We start from the raw sequence: 17,285 nt of genomic DNA on the forward strand, positions 1-17,285 counted from the left end.
ACTTTCGTTGTTTGAATAAAGTGTAATAAGGGCAACAATAGTGTATTGATCGAGCTGCATCTTACACTATTAAAAATGGTGGGGTTTGGAAGGGGGTCTGACCGATATTTGCGGGGTGGGGCGGGCAACCATACACAATTCTAAGTTGAATATACTGAATTCAAAGTGTTGGGCTTAACTGATTGCCTGCTTAGCCCCTGAAGTTATGGTGCTTGGCACTGTTTTTCATGGTGGGCTCTTTGGAATGCTTTCCTGAAAAATGGATACTTCCAGAGCTTTGCCCATGGGCACCTCAATTAAAATGTAAATTGAGCTGTGGGAGTAATGCAGGTGTAGCATAATCATCTGGTTGATGCCTGCTTCCCCACATTCAGACACAAAACCTGCTGCACAGGGCCAAGTTGAGTGGCTGGTGTGTATGTAGAGCTGCCAGTCACTGCCCATGTGGAATTGTGGCACGCGGATTACAGGCAATGAGCTGAGATAGCTGTATAAAAGGGTTTAAACTCACCAGTCTACCTGAGAGCATGCAGTCCTACAGCCCTGTAGATGAGATAAGGGGTACAGGCTTTAAAAAGGTAGCTCAGGAAGCTTGGAAACATATGGAGAGCAAACTATGGGCATCAATATGGAAAAGGATGAAATGCTGGAAACTTTCAGTCCACTTCCTTGACAGTTTTCTTCCATGTTGCCTTGAGTTTGAGATCAGAGTGGACTTTTGGAAATTGAGTAAAGCAAGTTGGCATTTATGCAAATTATATGCATATGATAAGTTCGGAGAAAATGTAACAAATAATTCTTAATCATCAAACATGTTATCCTCAACGTTTTCAATTACAGAATTTGGGACATATTGCTCATATGTGACAGTGTGAACAAATATAATTGCTGACAATTCTGCTGAACACTTTGAAATAACAGGTAACTTTATATTTATTTCATCCAGTTCTCAGATGGACTTAAATATTTATTTCATCCAGTTCTCAAATAGTCACAAAATACTTTACCACTTACTCCACAGTTGGAGAAAAATGTCATGTGCTCTAGATTCATTGGGAAAACAAAGTTTACAGTTCACCAAATATAAACAGTCTTCTTATTTTATTTCTTTTGGAACTATTGTCTCCAAACATAGTCTAAAAAGCATGTCAGTCAACCAATATAACGAGAGGAAGGGGGAAAAACTTGAATTAGGTGCTGAAAAAAATTTCTGAATATTATTTTCCTTCATTTAACAACAATAGTCTGTTCTTAAATAAATAACTTTTTTAAAGACACTTTTTGTAACTGACATAACCCTAATTATCAAAGTCCATAAATGAAATCAGCAACCACTGATTTGCCAAACCCACGGTGGGCCATTCATGTTTAAGTCTTGCTGTAATTCCATTATTTGAGAGAAAAAAGTTCAGATTTGGGTCTCTTGTACATTGTCTTTTGAGTTTGCCCGGATTAACAAAGGTTCATGCGCTGAGCTGTGTATGGAGTTGATAGTGGAGGTGTGGTTATATGCTATTTTATATGTGTTATAATGGTTGAGGTGCTCATGTTCAAGAGGAGGCAAAGTCAGGTGCCCCTCCATGCCTGGTCCTCCGGTTACACAGTCCTCGTCCACATTGATGATCTCAATAGTGCGTGTGGGCGCATGGTGGTTCTGCTGGTGGTGCTGTTTCCGCATCTTGTAGAAGATGATCAGCATGACAGCTGCCATGAGTGTGATTGCGACAAAACAGCCGATTATGATCTTGGTTGTCTTCATGACCTCATCCAAGCCATTTAGGGAGCCTTCACCAAATTCAGTGACAGAGATTGTGTATGTCTTCTCCGTGGCATGAGTAGAGAGAGGGGTCTGCACTGTGGTGGTAGTTGTAGAACTGGGTGAAACAGACTTCCATATATGAACCGAAGGGGTGGGGCCAACCTTCTGTTGCACAATCGTGGTGACGCCTTCATTATGTGGTGTTTCTATCGTCTCTACAGTCACTGTGGTAAAGTAGCTGAAGCTGCTGTTCTCAGTTGAGGACACATTTAGTGTGGCAGACGCTGTTGTGTTACCGGCTGAATTACTGACCATACATGTATATGTACCAGTGTCTTGCATGGTAACATTGGTGAAGTTCAGGGTGCCATCATTCAGCACTGAGATTCTGATCTTGTACGCACCGTGTGTCATGATGGAACCATTGGGTGTAATCCAGCTCACAGAAGTCAAAGAGCTGGCTCGACATTTCAACTCTGCAGCACTTCCCTCTGTCACATTTAGGTCAGCTGGCGGCTCCACAATAACAGGAGCATAACAGTGAAAGTAGTTTTGGTCAAGCTCACCAATGTAGCGGCCTTTGTGGTGAGCTGGTGAGCTGCAGCGGGCACAGCAGCTGGTGTTTGCTGGTACCATCTCCTTGAGCCACCAACTCAGCCAGAGGATGTCACAGTTACAATTCCAAGGGTTGTGGTGCAAATGCACCCTCTCCAGATGATGCAAAGGAGTGAAAAGATCATGGGGCAAGAGCGTAAGGTTATTGTGGGCTAAATTAAGCTCCACCAGTGACTGGAGATCATCAAATGAGTTTCTCTCAATAGTCTGGATCTGGGCATGCATCATCCATAGTTTCTGGAGATGGATGAGCCCCTTAAAAGAGCCGGGCCGGACGACAGACAGCTGGTTCCCTGACATCTCCAGTTCATCCAGCTTCACCAGGGGAATAAGGTTGGGAATTTCCTTCAGATTGCACATTCCCAGATTTAAGTAGCGAAGATTGCTCAGCCCTTCAAAGGCCCCCTCAGATATGTAGGATAGCCTTTTAAGCTCCCCAAGGTCCAGCCGTCGTAATGAGGGCACCCTGTTGAAAGCATAGGCAGGAATGCTCTCTATTGGATTATTCCTCAGCCATAGCTCCTTTAGTTTGGACAAGTACTCAAATGCCCCATTTGGGATCGTGGTGAGACGGTTATCAAAAAGCTCCAGGGTATTAAGGCTTGCAAGTCCGTTGAAGGCCCCAAGCTCAATTTTGCGTATGTGGTTTTTACTCAGCTGCAGGATCTCCAAATGCCTTAGGTGCTTGAAGCTGTCCACTTTAATGACCTGGATGAGGTTTTCTTGGAGATTCAGGTAGCGTGTATTGGTAGAAATGCCATCAGGGACCTCTCTTAGGCCCCTCCGTGTGCAGATGACTTTGCTGAACTGATTACTACAGGAGCAGACGGAAGGGCATGTCTGAGCACGAATCAGACCCGCAACCACCAAAAGCTGTAGGGCCAGGAGCAGCACAAGCAAAGGGTCAGACAAGGCCCGGTTCCACCTAGGACCTCGCATCATCTGCTGCTGCTGAGAGGTCATCTTGTTTAACATTCATAATTCATTGACTGGTCTTCCACTTGTTGGAAAGAGGATTGGGGACAACTGGAATGAAATAAAACACAGGAAAATAAATAAAAATTAGATGATGCACAAGTCAAATGCATTTTTTAAATTCATATACAAAGTACATACAAATAAACTGCAACTATTGTAGCTTTTGGTGCATGTGTTTTAGTAGCATCTCATATAGCACAATCACAGATTCTCTTATGGAGTATATCTGATTGAGAAGGGGGCAGTGTAGAACATACTGCTTGGAGGCTTAAGGGACTTTAATCAGGAGAATGCAATCCAACTCCAGACATACAATATATAGCACAACACACTACTGAGATAGATATATAGATTTAAAAAAATACTGTGCACAGAAATGATTGTGCTTGATGAGTGTAATTGTGTCAGCAATGTATATGTGCTTATTTTACACTTTTTCAAACAATATTTGTAGAAATATTGCAGTATAGTTGTCATGATATGTATGAAATGCAGGTTTAGACAAAGGCAGAAAAATATTTACGAAGGAGAACATTCTTCATTAATGTGACTAAGAGGCACTTTTGTAACCATGAATTACTCTCATTCGAATAAACAATCCAATTGCCCCATTTTCTTCCTCATATTTGACACCGACAGCAATAAATCATCAAATCCAAATTGAAGTACCAGAGGAGATTACACTTCATTACAAAGCAATACAATACATGCTTACTAGACAATCAAAGGGATTTGATTGGATTCTCATTTTGCATGACTGATTAAAACTGGGTGGCACGGCGGATGACTGGTTAGAGCGTCTGCCTCACAGTTCTGGGGCCCGGGGTTCCATCCCCGGCCCCGCCTGTGAGGAGTTTGCATGTTCTCCCCATGCCTGCGTGGGTTTTCTCCGGACACTCCGGTTTCCTCCCACATCCCAAAAACATGCACGGTAGGTTAATTGACAACCCAAATTGCCCGTAGGTGTGAATGTGAGTGCGAATGGTTGTTTGTTTGTATGTGCCCTGTGATTGGCTGGCAACCAGTTCAGGGTGTACCACGCCTCCTGCCCGATGATAGCTGGGATAGGCTCCAGCACGCCCGCGGCCCTTGTGAGGGGAAGCGGCTCAGAAAATGGATGGATGGATGATTAAAACTGATTTAAAATAGACAGAAGACAATAACTGGTATTAAGAAAATTGAAGAATTCTTCAACTTCAGTACGATTGTCAACCATCAGTTTCTCTTCATCTGTCAGCAGTACAAATGGATGGCCTAAATGAGCAGGATTGTGGACAATAAGGAGCATTACTATTTTGAACAAAATGAACAAATGAACCAGTGTCCAGTTTATTTTTTCCATTTCATCATGCAATGAATAATTGAGCACTATTTTTTGTTTGAATAATCAATGTAATAGAATCGACCAGGCAATGATCCAAAACTTTTGTTCACATGAAAAGCAAGTGGATTTAAACAATGAGTGCTATGTTCTGGGTTGTGCATCAGATCCAGATGTAAATATAAAAGTTGTCTCATGTCTGTATTTGTTTTCAGTCCACTGCAAAATAAAGCAATTTGCCCTGCTTTTCCAATCCTTTTGAAAGGGAGTGTATCACATTTGGATCAGTGATTTTTGACTTGGGAGTCATATTTTTACCTTACAAATCACTTACAGTAATGTCAACTTCATTCTATGTATGCCATAGGGGTTCAAGTTCTTCAGGTGATGCCACCGCTTCGCAAGAGGCTTAAAGAATTTGCTCCTTTTGTTTGTTCTCTTTAATAGTAAATAGTTTAATTTGGTTTGGTTTAGTTCATTTTGGGGAGAAAAAAGTAGATGAGGAAAATGAGTCTGTGCTGATGCTGCTTATTATGATGTGAAGAGGGACCTACTGCTTTCATTCTGCATGATACGCAGGACGAATGATGGTGGAAGATTATAGAATGAGTGGCATATATTACAGGGGAAGGTCAGCATGCGTTCTACACTTGAAAGAAAAAGAGGGAGGACAGAGAGGGAGAGATTAATGAGATATAAATCAAATTGGGTCACTTCATGATTATGCCTGCAATCTTGCAACTGTTCCAAATATAAACTAAAGTCCTTTATGGATTCGAGAGTGCGAGTGATACCCACCACATTCAACACAAGTCTTCCCTTTGCTCACCCCCTTTTCCATCGTGGCATAGATGGCTGGTTGAAGGTACGGCGCAGTAGTTCTCACTGGATCATATTTTTTTTACAATAGGTGTTGCATTACTCATGGCTTGAGCCTCAATATTGGATTTCACTTGTGCTAAACTAGGGCAAATCATTCTTTAAATGGGCCACTATTAGTACCTGATGTTGAACTTACTGTGACTCATACCATGTTAATATTTGTAAGTGGAGAAAATAGGCCTAAAACTCTTGCTAAAACTACTCATCATCTATCTAGTCCTTCAGACCATTAAAGCAGAGCCTGTACATCCTGTATGTTAACAAAGAAAAAATAAAATACACGGAAGCAAAAGCATTCCAAACAAAAGTATTAACTGGTGTGCATTTGACAATGTGGTATGAAGGTAGCATATCTTAATCCCCTCAAAGTATCAAAGTATATCTTAACCATGACTATAGCTAATGCAGCTACATAATGTACAGTAATTAGGTGACATCATACAAGCGCAACACAAATGTAACCCGACAATGATTTCAACAAACAATTGTGATCCTGCTGACAATAATAGTGTTAATGAAAGAGATGAATGTCTTTGGGGCGGCACATATTGAGAATTGGAGTGGCAACTACGGATCCCAAAAGGTGGTACAGTATCTGTTTTGATAACATTTATAAGGGTATGGTACAGAACCAAACTATTATTTTAGATTTGGTTTAATTTCAATTATACGTGTTTTAAAAATGCAGCATTAATGTGTGGCAGTTACATGACATCCCTGGCATGCTATTTATATAGCTGTACTCCTCTATTTTAACAATTCTATTCTCATGTAGGATAGGGTGAGTTTCAGTTGAATAAATTATAAGAGCAGAATTTACAGCACATGCTTATTTCTGGTTTGTTCAACTTCACATTGCACATTTGACATTCACTTCAGCATTTTTAATTTAAATATGCATCAGCAAAGCGAGGTCAGCTCATACTTTTGAAGCTGTAAGAGCAGTCTCCCGAGATGTGTTGGAGCATCAGAGTCTTCACTATGGCTTACAGTGGTCTTTCTACTGAATAATATGTGCTTCAACTTCTGTGTCAATGCCCACATCATTAAAAACATGATTTTAAAGCAGTGATATCTTGCTTTTGGATTTATACGGTTTTTTTTTTTTCATTCTTACAACTATTGATACCTCATTTCCCCATCGAGGTAAATGTTTATCCATCCATTCGCATTAACCCCCTTTGGGTAGCAGATAAGCTGGAGCCTTTTCCTGCTGACTTTGCAGGAGAGGCGGGGTACACCCTGGACTGTTCGCTACTCAAACTCAGGGCACGTATAGACAAACAACCATTCACATTACATTCACATACTGTATATGGACAATTTAGACTTTGTAATGAATCTAAATTGCATGTTTTTGCAATGTGGGAGGGATTTAGAAAAAATAAAACACACACACACAAACCCTACTCCAGCATGGGGAGGACAGGAAAACACCACACAGGAAGGTTGGAGCTAAGATTTGAATCCCAAATCTACTGTATTATTATTATTATTATTATTAGTAGTAGTAGTAGTAGTAGTAGTAGTAGTAGTAGTAGTAGTAGTAGTAGTCATAGTTAGATGTTTAGCTGTAACCAGAATCAGAATCGATTTTATTGCCATTATCAGTGAAAGGTATATTTACAACTAGGAATTTTCCTCAGTCTGCTGGGGCTACATGAAACATAGACGGTGATAATAAAAATACAAATAATAAATTCACTCAGGACAAAAAAAAATAAACAATGCGCAATCAGCATAAACAGTGTGCAATAAGCATCAGGTACGTGTGAAATTATAATGGGTGATTCCGGCTTATTTAGTGTTCATGAGTCTGATGACCATATTTTTCTTCTTTAATTGCTTAAACATCTGTTGGAAAAATGGTATCTGTTGGAAAAATAGTATCTAGCTCTTTCAGTGTTGTTTAATAAGTGAAGTGCAACAGACACGACAAATACTTGGTATTTTGAATTGGTCCTAACTAGTCTAGTGAAACGAACTGGCAGCTGCTCTCCAGCCCTATCGGCTGACACCTTTTCACCCACAGCTTGTGTGTCTCATTCATAACAAGATGGTAAAATGCATTTCATTAATAAACATGGAATTGAGTACATCGTCAAAACCTTTTAGACTATGACAGTTGTCTGTAGGATACTATAGTTGAAGTAATCTTTATTATACTGATAATAATCCCTCAAGGGGAACCTCAACTCACACTCTGCTGTATTGACAGTATAAACTGTATTTTGTGTTGCACATTGCACACATAGGACCAAATATATACACATGCAGGCATGCAAGGAGATGTGTTAGAGTGGAAGAGGCGCACAAACAGTGCTATACTTCTTGAGTTGGTGGGTTAGAGACGGTGCCGTGCTCGACAGTAGCAAGGAAGCAGACTGGCCGACTGACATTTCCCAAAAACGAGTTGCCATTTTTACATTTTGTCCGCAGCAGGACTTGAACTTTTATCCTCCGACTCCAAACCCCACATCCTTCCAGATTAGCTACTGCGTCTTTTAAATTTTTATGTATTGCATATGTTATTGACGTCTCTAAATTGCCCGTAGGTGTGAATGTGAATGCGAATGGTTGTTTGTTTGTATGTGCCCTGCGATTGACTGGCAACCAGTTCAGGTTGTATGTACCCCGCCCGATGTCAGCTGGGATAGGCTCCAGCACTCCCGCGACCCTTCTGAGGATAAGCGGCTCAGAAAATGGATGGATGTATGTATTGCATATGCATTCCATACTCTGTGCAAAAAGAGACTGGGACAACTCATTAGCATTAAGATATAATCCAATTGAGGGCTGGGGCTACAAGGATTTCTGTATCCATCTATCTATCAATCTATCAATGCATTTTCTGTAGTTTATCCTGTTCAATGTCTCGAAGAGCTGGAGCCTATCCCAGTTCACTTTGCGCAAAAGGCATACCACAACCTGGTTGCCAGTAAATCACAAGTCGCATGCTGTATACACTGTAGACACAGAGAACCTTTGACACTCACACCACCACACCACTGAGTGGGAGTTGAAGCCACACTGTCTGCATAGAAGTCAGGCAAATTAACTGTGACACCATCAGTGACTTATTTGGCAAGATCTTAATTTTGTACACTTCTTGACATTATTTAACATGATTACCACATTTACTGTAAACACCTTGATCTGCCTAAAAATTGTCATCACACTGGATAATGTGTGTGAAATGTAGAAATCACTTGTGCATTCAGAATCAGCCTGAGATTGGACCAAGTTTTCAATGCATGCTTCTAGTCTCTTCAGATTTTAATAGGAAGCCATCCATCCATCCATCCATCCGTCCATCCATTGTCTACCGCTTATCTGAGGTCGGATCGCCTGGGCAGTAGCTTTAGCAGGGACGCCCAGACTTCCCCCTCCCAGCCACTTCATCCAGCTCATCCGGGGGGATCCCGAGGCATTTCCAGGCCAGCCGAAAGACGTAGTCTCTCCAGCATGTCCTGGGTCGTCCCCAGGGTCCTGGTGGGACGTGCTCGGAACACCTCACCAGGAAGGCGTCCGGGAGGCATCTGAATCAGATGCCCCAGGCACCTCATCTGGCTCCTCTCGATGTGGAAGAGCAGCGGCTCTACTCTGAGATCCTCCCGGATGACTGAGCTTCTCACCCTATCTCTAAGGGAGAGCCCGGACACCCTGCGGAGGAAACTCATTTGGGGTGCTTGTATCCGGGATTTCGTTCTTTCGGTCACGACCCAGAGCTTGTGACCATGGGTGAGGGTAGGAACGTAGATCGACCGTTAAATTGAGAGCTTCGCCTTTCGGCTTAGCTCCTTCTTTACCACAACGGACTGATACAAAGTCCGTATCACTGCACCGATCTGCCTGCCGATCTCCCGTTCCATTCTTCCCTCACTCGTGAACAAGACCCCAAGATACTTGAACTCCTCCACTTGGGGCAGGATCTCATCCCCAACCCGGAGAGGGCACGCCACCCTTTTCCGACTCAGGACCATGGTCTCAGATTTGGAGGTGCTGATTCTCATCACAACCGCTTCACACTCGGCTGCGAACCGCTCCAGTGAGAGTTGGACATCCCGGCTTTATGAACCCAACAGAACCAAATCATCTGCAAAAAGCAGAGATGCAATACTGAGGCCACCAAACCAGACCCCCCCTATGCCTCAGCTGCACCTTGAAATTCTGTCCATAAAAGTTATGAACAGAATCGGTGACAAAAAGCAGCCTTAGCGGAGTCCAACCCTCACCGGAAACGAGTCCGACTTACTGCCGGATATGCGGACCAAACTCTGACTCCGGTCGTACAGGGATCGAACAGCCCGTATCTGGGGGTTCGGTACCCCATACCCCCGAAACACCCCCCACAGGACCCCCCGAGGGACACGGTCGAATGCCTTTTCTGAGTCCACAAAACACATGTAGACTGGTTGGGCGAACTCCCATGCGCCCTCGAGGACTCTGCCGAGGGTGTAGAGCTGGTCCACTGTTCAACGGCCAGGACGAAAACCACACTGCTCCTCCTGAATCTGAGATTTGACTTCCCGGCGGTCCCTCTCCCTCTCCAGCAACCCTGAATAATAGGAATAGGAATAGGAAGCAACCATGTCTAAATCTTAAGGTGTCCACTTTTGGATGGACGAGGAGACAGGGTTAAAACTGCAGCAGCTCAAATAAGTCAATATTGCCTGGGAAATTGTTTTTCCACCTGTAAAATGCATTCCTTCTACAAAGGTTATTGATAGTTTGGGTTACAGTCCTAGAACTCGTGTCTGTTTATATAGTACATTGATCAGTGATAGGCAGCAATGCTGTTTGTGGCTACAATCTAGCCTTCCATTTTAAATTGCTTACTCTGTTCAGGGTTCTGGGGAATGGAGCCGATCAAAGAACGACAGATTATACCCTGGATTTGTCACCATTCAATCACAGTGTACAAAGAGACAGGCAAGCATTCACACTCACAGTCACATAATGTTAAATGTTGAATACGATCCCACGCTTGACTGCATGAAAGTCAAGCATGTGAACCACTAAACAATCAATGACAGTTAGCAGTTTCCTTGTAATTAATTTGATAGTGAATAATTTTTGTTTCAATACATCCCAGTTGGAACTGTAGTTAATCCGGATAAAATCATTCGTCTCCGACTCATTAACACACATACACTGCATAATATTGAATGTAATGTTGAAAGATTGACTGTAACTAAAGTGGGTGATGATTATGGGTAGCACACACAGGCATTTTATGTACTTTGGACCAAACGTTGTGCTACTTTCTGCTACTTTTCTTCTTCTTCAATAGCAATGAGCCTGAATGATTTCTTAGCTCCCTGTCTAAACAATCATAAGCAAGAACACTGAGATCACAGACCTGCCATGATTTTATAATTCATCCAGGACAAAATCAATAAGTGAACAGCTACAACTTTATTCAGCTGTGTTGGCAAGCTAGTTGGAAAATTCTTCATTCTACAATAAGTGTAGCTTAACTACACTGAACCTACCCACAAAAGAAAGGTAGCTAGCTAAAATAGCTTAGTTATTTAAATAGACACACGCCCCACACACGCATGCATGCACACACACACACACACACACACACACACCTACAGTTTTATAATTTTTGCTCCAAATAAGTTGCTAGCTATCACGACTTTATTTGTTAATGTTTGCTGAGCTTAACTGACAATTGTTGCGTTAACTTCGGGACATACACGTGTGTGCTTATATTCGTGCTGACATCTTGAATGTTGACATAAGTTTGTTTTTGGGGTTGCACTGTAAACACCAGAAGATACAGTACCCTGTCGTGTTCTGGGAGGACTCAATAATTAGAATAAATTTGTTTGGGCATAGCCCATTGTGATTGACGAGCTCCACCCACCTCTGCCATGTGTATCTAGTTGCGCACTTTCCATAATCCACAATTATAAGGGAGGTGTTTTTCTACGTGATACAAGACATCAAATGGAAGATATTTGTTTAATGATGCATTTGGAGTGGTAGTAGCTCAGTCTGTAAGGACTTTGGAGTTGGAGGCCAGAGGTTCAAGTCCCCTTATGGACACAAATGTAAAATTGGCAGCAAGGTGTTGGAGAGATGCTCGTCTGCTTGCTGGCGACTGTCAGGTGCCCTGGAGCAAGGCATCGTCCCCACCACCCAAGCTGAAGTGATGCAGTAATCTTTGTGTACCTCTCTCCCTCTGAATCTCTCCTTGTATGCCTGAATTTGTGTGAGCTAGTTCTGTGAGTGGTGTGCTACACAAAGTATACATCAGTGTGGTAGTTGCATTTCCCCTTGAGGGATGTGAAAAAAATAATCATAATAAATAAAGCAAAACCATTTTAAAATTAAGATTAACAAGTGCCTTGGGTAATGTAGCGTCTGAACGCTACCATGCTGTGGCTTTGTGATCACAAAAAAAGCTTTGCTACTAAAAAGCTATTTGATGTTGTAAACAGGGAGTATGCTACAAATGTAGGTAAGCTAGGGGTAGTGCAACATGAGCTCCCGCTACTGCCCAACACTGCTAAATGTACTTTCATTGCGCTCCAAAAGTTCTTCAAGTCCTAGATGAGTACAACTTTGTACATATAATCATTCAAACATTTGAGATGTTAACATTATTGTATTATTATATTACTGTATTATAACAGGTCACTGATTTTAAATCGGCACATTTGAATCTATACATTTTTTTTGCATATGTACCTCTCCTAAACTGACAAGTGGTAGTGATACAATGATCTTTCTTATCAAAGTGGCTGTGGCCAGAAAATTGATGTTGACGACTCTTCAAGGATGACAGTGTCAGTCCTTAATATTGTTCACACTCTGGCATTGCATTGAGGTCAGGGTTAGTATGCATCACACTGAGCCTTACAAATGTGTGCTAAGGTCGCTCGGAAGTTGCGAGCAAAGGTCGACGTAGCTGTGATAGAATTTGTGCTTGTGATAACCTGGGAGGGGGGGAAAAAAGCAGCATATCATAAGCAAAACTTTGTTTCGAAACACTGAGTCTGTTTCAGTAAACTGCATGAATCAAATGTAATTTTGGTGCATTTGTAATCCAAGACACAATCCATCAGATCCTGGTTAGCAAAATACCAGCTGTGGTTTTAATATAAAAGAGTGGCTGGGCATCACAAGAGTGAATCAATAAGTGTGGAATAGAATCATGTAGACACACTCCATGCACTCTATCTGTGAACGTGAACATTTTCAAACTCTTCCACTGCTGACATGTTCAAGGACCCATGCACGTAACATGTCCTTCATCGAGGAGTCGTTACACCCACGCAACAATGGCTCAACTGAGGAGTAGCACAGCAAAGCATCTGAAAAGTCAAGCTTGGCTTTTAATAACTAATGAAAATATTTTTTTTTTTTCCAAGTATGGCTCTTACTATAATATAGTATGTACTGTAACTAATTCTAACCAAAAATATAGTGTTTCCTAATTTCAGGACCTGTGAGGCAGGTGCAAGTCGTCCCAGTTACAATTGCAGCTCCTGACAAAAAGTGTATGGTATAGAAATAATAGTTTTATTGCCTCCTTATTGAGCTGATTGGCCTGCAAAGCAGCAACGTTTATCCAGTCAACAGGTTTGGTCGTATTGTGTGTGATGTACTCCGATTATATCAACACAGAACACCACACACATAAAGATTATGTTCATATACTAGTACTTTGAGTCAGACTGAAAATGTGTCCACTATTACAAGGTTGAAAAACATTAAAATGACAAATATTGAAGCCATAATTTATTAACGATTATGATTATGACTGTCACACTGAAATGTTCTTGACCAAATTTTGAAAATATGGAAATTCTGAAAGATTTTGACAAATTGTTCTGGAAGTGAATTATTATGGGTTGGCAGCACTGCAGTAGGGCTGCACAATATACTGTTTAAGCATCGTCATCGTGGTGTACATTTGCGCAATAGTCACATCGCAGAGTCACATCTATGTTGTTGTACTGTAATATACAGTGAATCAACTATAATATTAAAATTGACTAGCAGAGGGACCTGTTTGGACATGGTACTAAAATTAGCACCGATGTTACGATAAATTATAACGCTTCAAACAACAGGCCAGAGTGTTGTATACTTATCTTCTTGTATGATAACTATGAAAGAGGACACAGAAAACAATGTACACCTGCTGCATTTCCTATTTCGTTCTTCGGAATGAAGCTACTGTTAGCAGGCAGGTCGCAGCTGCATGAGTGCGCAAGGTGCATTCAGGAATACTGCGTAAATGGGATGACATTATTATTATTAATCAGTTTATTTGAAAGGGGACAATGCAATTTCATAAAACACATTAAGTACACATGGTTACAAAAGCCAGAATTAGCCAGAAGGCTAGTTTTCATCTGTAGTCGCCTGGCCATGATGTAAAAAAGCAATAAAATACATCTACAAGACAATATAATACAGGATACATAATCAAGGACTTACTATATATACCATTAAGAGAGAATAAAACCACAAATTTGATCGTAACAAAAAAAACATTATAACATACTTGTCTTTTAGTGTTGGCAGCTATAGGTGTTAACTCGCCACATATTTTTTTTGTGAAGGCCTTGTATGTTGTAAGCAGTTTAACAGTTTCTGGTTGTTTACTCCGGTTTCCTGAATGAACATATGTTCATTGTACATTGATTCTTTTGTAATACAATACATAATTGTAAAAATGGATTACTAGGAAAATTATTTGTATCAGAATGCTTTAGTTAAAACACTGTATGATGACACTGTGATATGGAATTTATTTTGTCTTGTAATATAAGAGTAGATAAGATAAAATTACTGTGCACATAAATGATTGTGCATGATGAGTGTAATTGTGTGAGCAATGTATATGTGCTTATTTTACACTTTTTCAAACAATATTTGTACAAATATTGCAGTATAGTTGTCATGATATGTATGAAATGCAGGTTTAGACAAAGGCAGAAAAATATTTTCGAAGGAGAACATTCTTCATTAATGTGACTAAGAGGCACTTTTGTAACCATGAATTACTCTCATTCGAATAAACAATCCAATTGCCCTATTTTCTTCCTCATATTTGACACCGACAGAGATAAATCATCAAATCCAAATTGAAGTACCAGAGGAGATTACACTTCATTACAAAGCAATACAATACATGCTTACTAGACAATCAAAGGGGTTTGATTGGATTCTCATTTTGCATGACTGATTAAAACTGGGCGGCACGGTGGTGGACTGGTTAGAGCGTTTGCCTCACAGTTCTGAGGACTGGGGTTCCATCCTCGGCCCCGTCTGTGTGGAGTTTGCATGTTCTCCCCGTGCCTGCGTGGGTTTTCTCCAGGCACTCCGGTTTCATCCCAAGAACATGCATGGTAGGTTAATTGAAGACTCTAAATTGTCCTTAGGTGTGAATGTGTGCGCAAATGGCACCTACCAGTCTTATTAAACGAGTATTTGTGGGTCGATGTAGTAGAATTTCTGCAGTTATGTGAACCTTAGTTCATTTTTCATACGTGAATGGAGCCTGCTCGGTGTAGGACAAAAGTCACTCACATAAAAACTTAGGAACTTATTCTACATTGGAGTGTATGTGTGACAGTGGTCATCTGGCATGGTCCTCCCTGAGTCTGAAACCTACTTTACGACCATCCTCCAGGATCAGAATCAAGTGCGCTAACCGGCAGGCTAAGAGCGTAGACTGCTAACTCACCGGCTGTCACTACTGTTGAGGCTCTCGAGGAGTGAGTTTTAAAGTACTTTTGCATTGCGTGAGCTGGCATCCCTTACACATGCACACTGCACATTCCCTATTTATTGAAGACAGCTCACAGATGACCAGCATGACAATAACAGTCACCTCTTTAGCACATCACCCCCACACCCCACTCCTCAGGCATGACTAGTTGATTTATACTCAATCAAACAGTTAACTGTTAAACTGCTTGGAAGAAAGGCGATCAATTCACTGCTCTGAGAATATAATGACCTATGAAATAAAATATTGACTTACTTGCTTGCTTACTTACTTACTTAAACATTTTTTAATCCAGATTAGATCAGGTTTGCGAAAATAGGTTTCTATTATTGTGTAGACGAGATTTTGTTGGCATAGTTCTCTCGTTGGTGTCTTCCTTCTGCTGTTGCTCCTTCCACCTCTTTGAGTTCAGGTTTGTATTTTACTGATGTTTGTTCACATCAACCTTTTGTAGTTGTTGCTTTTCACTTGTTAACTTACTTACTTGGTGTATCATGTTTATCCTGCTTCCTTGGTTCAATAAATTCTGTTTGATTGCCTTATTTTTGTTGAGTCTGCTTTGGGGTTCTAAGACAAGGGCATGCAAAATCCTCTTGGACCCTCCACATCCTGGTCACCACCTCTTCCATCTCCTTCCCTCAGGTAGGAGCTATGGAACGAAGCAAACTAAATCCAGCAGACGTTCCAACAGCTTCATCCCTCTTGCCATCAACCTCTTCAACAGTTGAATTACAATTTCATTGTAACACGCTGCCAATTTTGCACATCTCTGTTGAGACACTTCTACATTAGTCGTCCACTCACTGTTTTATCACGCTGCACTATTTGCATACTGTTGTTGATTACTTCTGGCCACTTACGTGTTTGAGAACTCTCCGCACCATATGCACAATCGTCACTGTAGCAGATCATTGCACTATTAGTCACTTTTTAAATTGCTCTAACTTGCTTGAGGACTCTGCATCATTTGCACAATTGCCATTATATCAGCATCACCAGACTAGTGGTACACATTCATTGCTCAATGACTGCATACCTTTGCCATAGTGGCTGTTTGTTGTCATACTAGAGTGGCTCCAACAACCAGAGAGAAATTCCTTGTGTGTTTTGTGAAATACTACTTTAATACCGAAAAAGCTGATTCTGATTCTGAAAATTTGGTGTTGTCCCCTCTTCAAATATTGTTTATATTCATATGATTGAAATACTACATACATAAAAGCATACTATTATAATTTAGGTTATAAATGTAGGTCAGTGCTTCTGATAGTACAGTATTTTGGCCAGCAGAGGAGGCCTTGCTGGCCTTGACCTTCTACCACAGGTAATAACTATATTTGCAATTAATTTCATAGTGATACAATATTGACAGAACATGTTTACAGACTGAAAGTATGTATGTACTTGTCACTCGCAGTTTCACATCATTAAATTTTTGGATTTCGTAAAAAGAATACTGGCATTATTTTGGATGGTGATATATGACCCAGTCCTATCCCAAGCAATACAGCACTCTTTATGTGCACCACGTTCACTGTCTGGCACTGCGCTTCTTCAGTTCCACTCTTTTTCCTTTCTGCAAGCATTCAACTGTTCATTTACATCTGCATCACGATGAATACAAAATCTATTACTTCTATAGAAAAAATAGCTAAAAAGGTTACTTTTACTCATTCATGTTGAGCACTGTATTTAGTCATATTTACTTATATTTGCATTGTTGTAGAGCTTTAATATGTATTACTAAGTGTTGTTATGAAATGACATAAACATGTTGTCTTTGGATCAACTGCAGTCCACGTTGACCTGATAAAAGGCTGCAGAAACTGTAATAACACAAGAAATTACACATATTTTATATAAAATGAGGAAAAGAGCATCCACAAATGTAAGTAAAGCGGAAAGGATGCACGTGATGAGGAGAGCTGTGAAGTTATTCATTTTATTGCTGCTAGCAATCCACAGCTACCATG

General features: G+C 40.9%; 1 protein-coding gene across 1 annotated transcript in view; it reads right to left on the reverse strand.

Annotated features, from left to right (window-relative positions):
* Positions 1-600: 600 nt before the first annotated feature.
* Positions 601-17,285, reverse strand: part of lrrc4ca (leucine rich repeat containing 4C, genome duplicate a) — a 63,792-nt gene continuing 47,107 nt past the window's right edge. The window contains exon 3 of the mRNA XM_061676639.1: positions 601-3,400. Coding sequence (XP_061532623.1) covers positions 1,409-3,349 — 1,941 coding nt within the window. The 5' untranslated portion in view covers positions 3,350-3,400 and the 3' untranslated portion in view covers positions 601-1,408. The remainder of the gene's footprint in view (positions 3,401-17,285) is intronic.

Source organism: Phycodurus eques, chromosome 5 (assembly GCF_024500275.1).
Source record: "Phycodurus eques isolate BA_2022a chromosome 5, UOR_Pequ_1.1, whole genome shotgun sequence".
Taxonomy (NCBI): domain Eukaryota; kingdom Metazoa; phylum Chordata; class Actinopteri; order Syngnathiformes; family Syngnathidae; genus Phycodurus; species Phycodurus eques.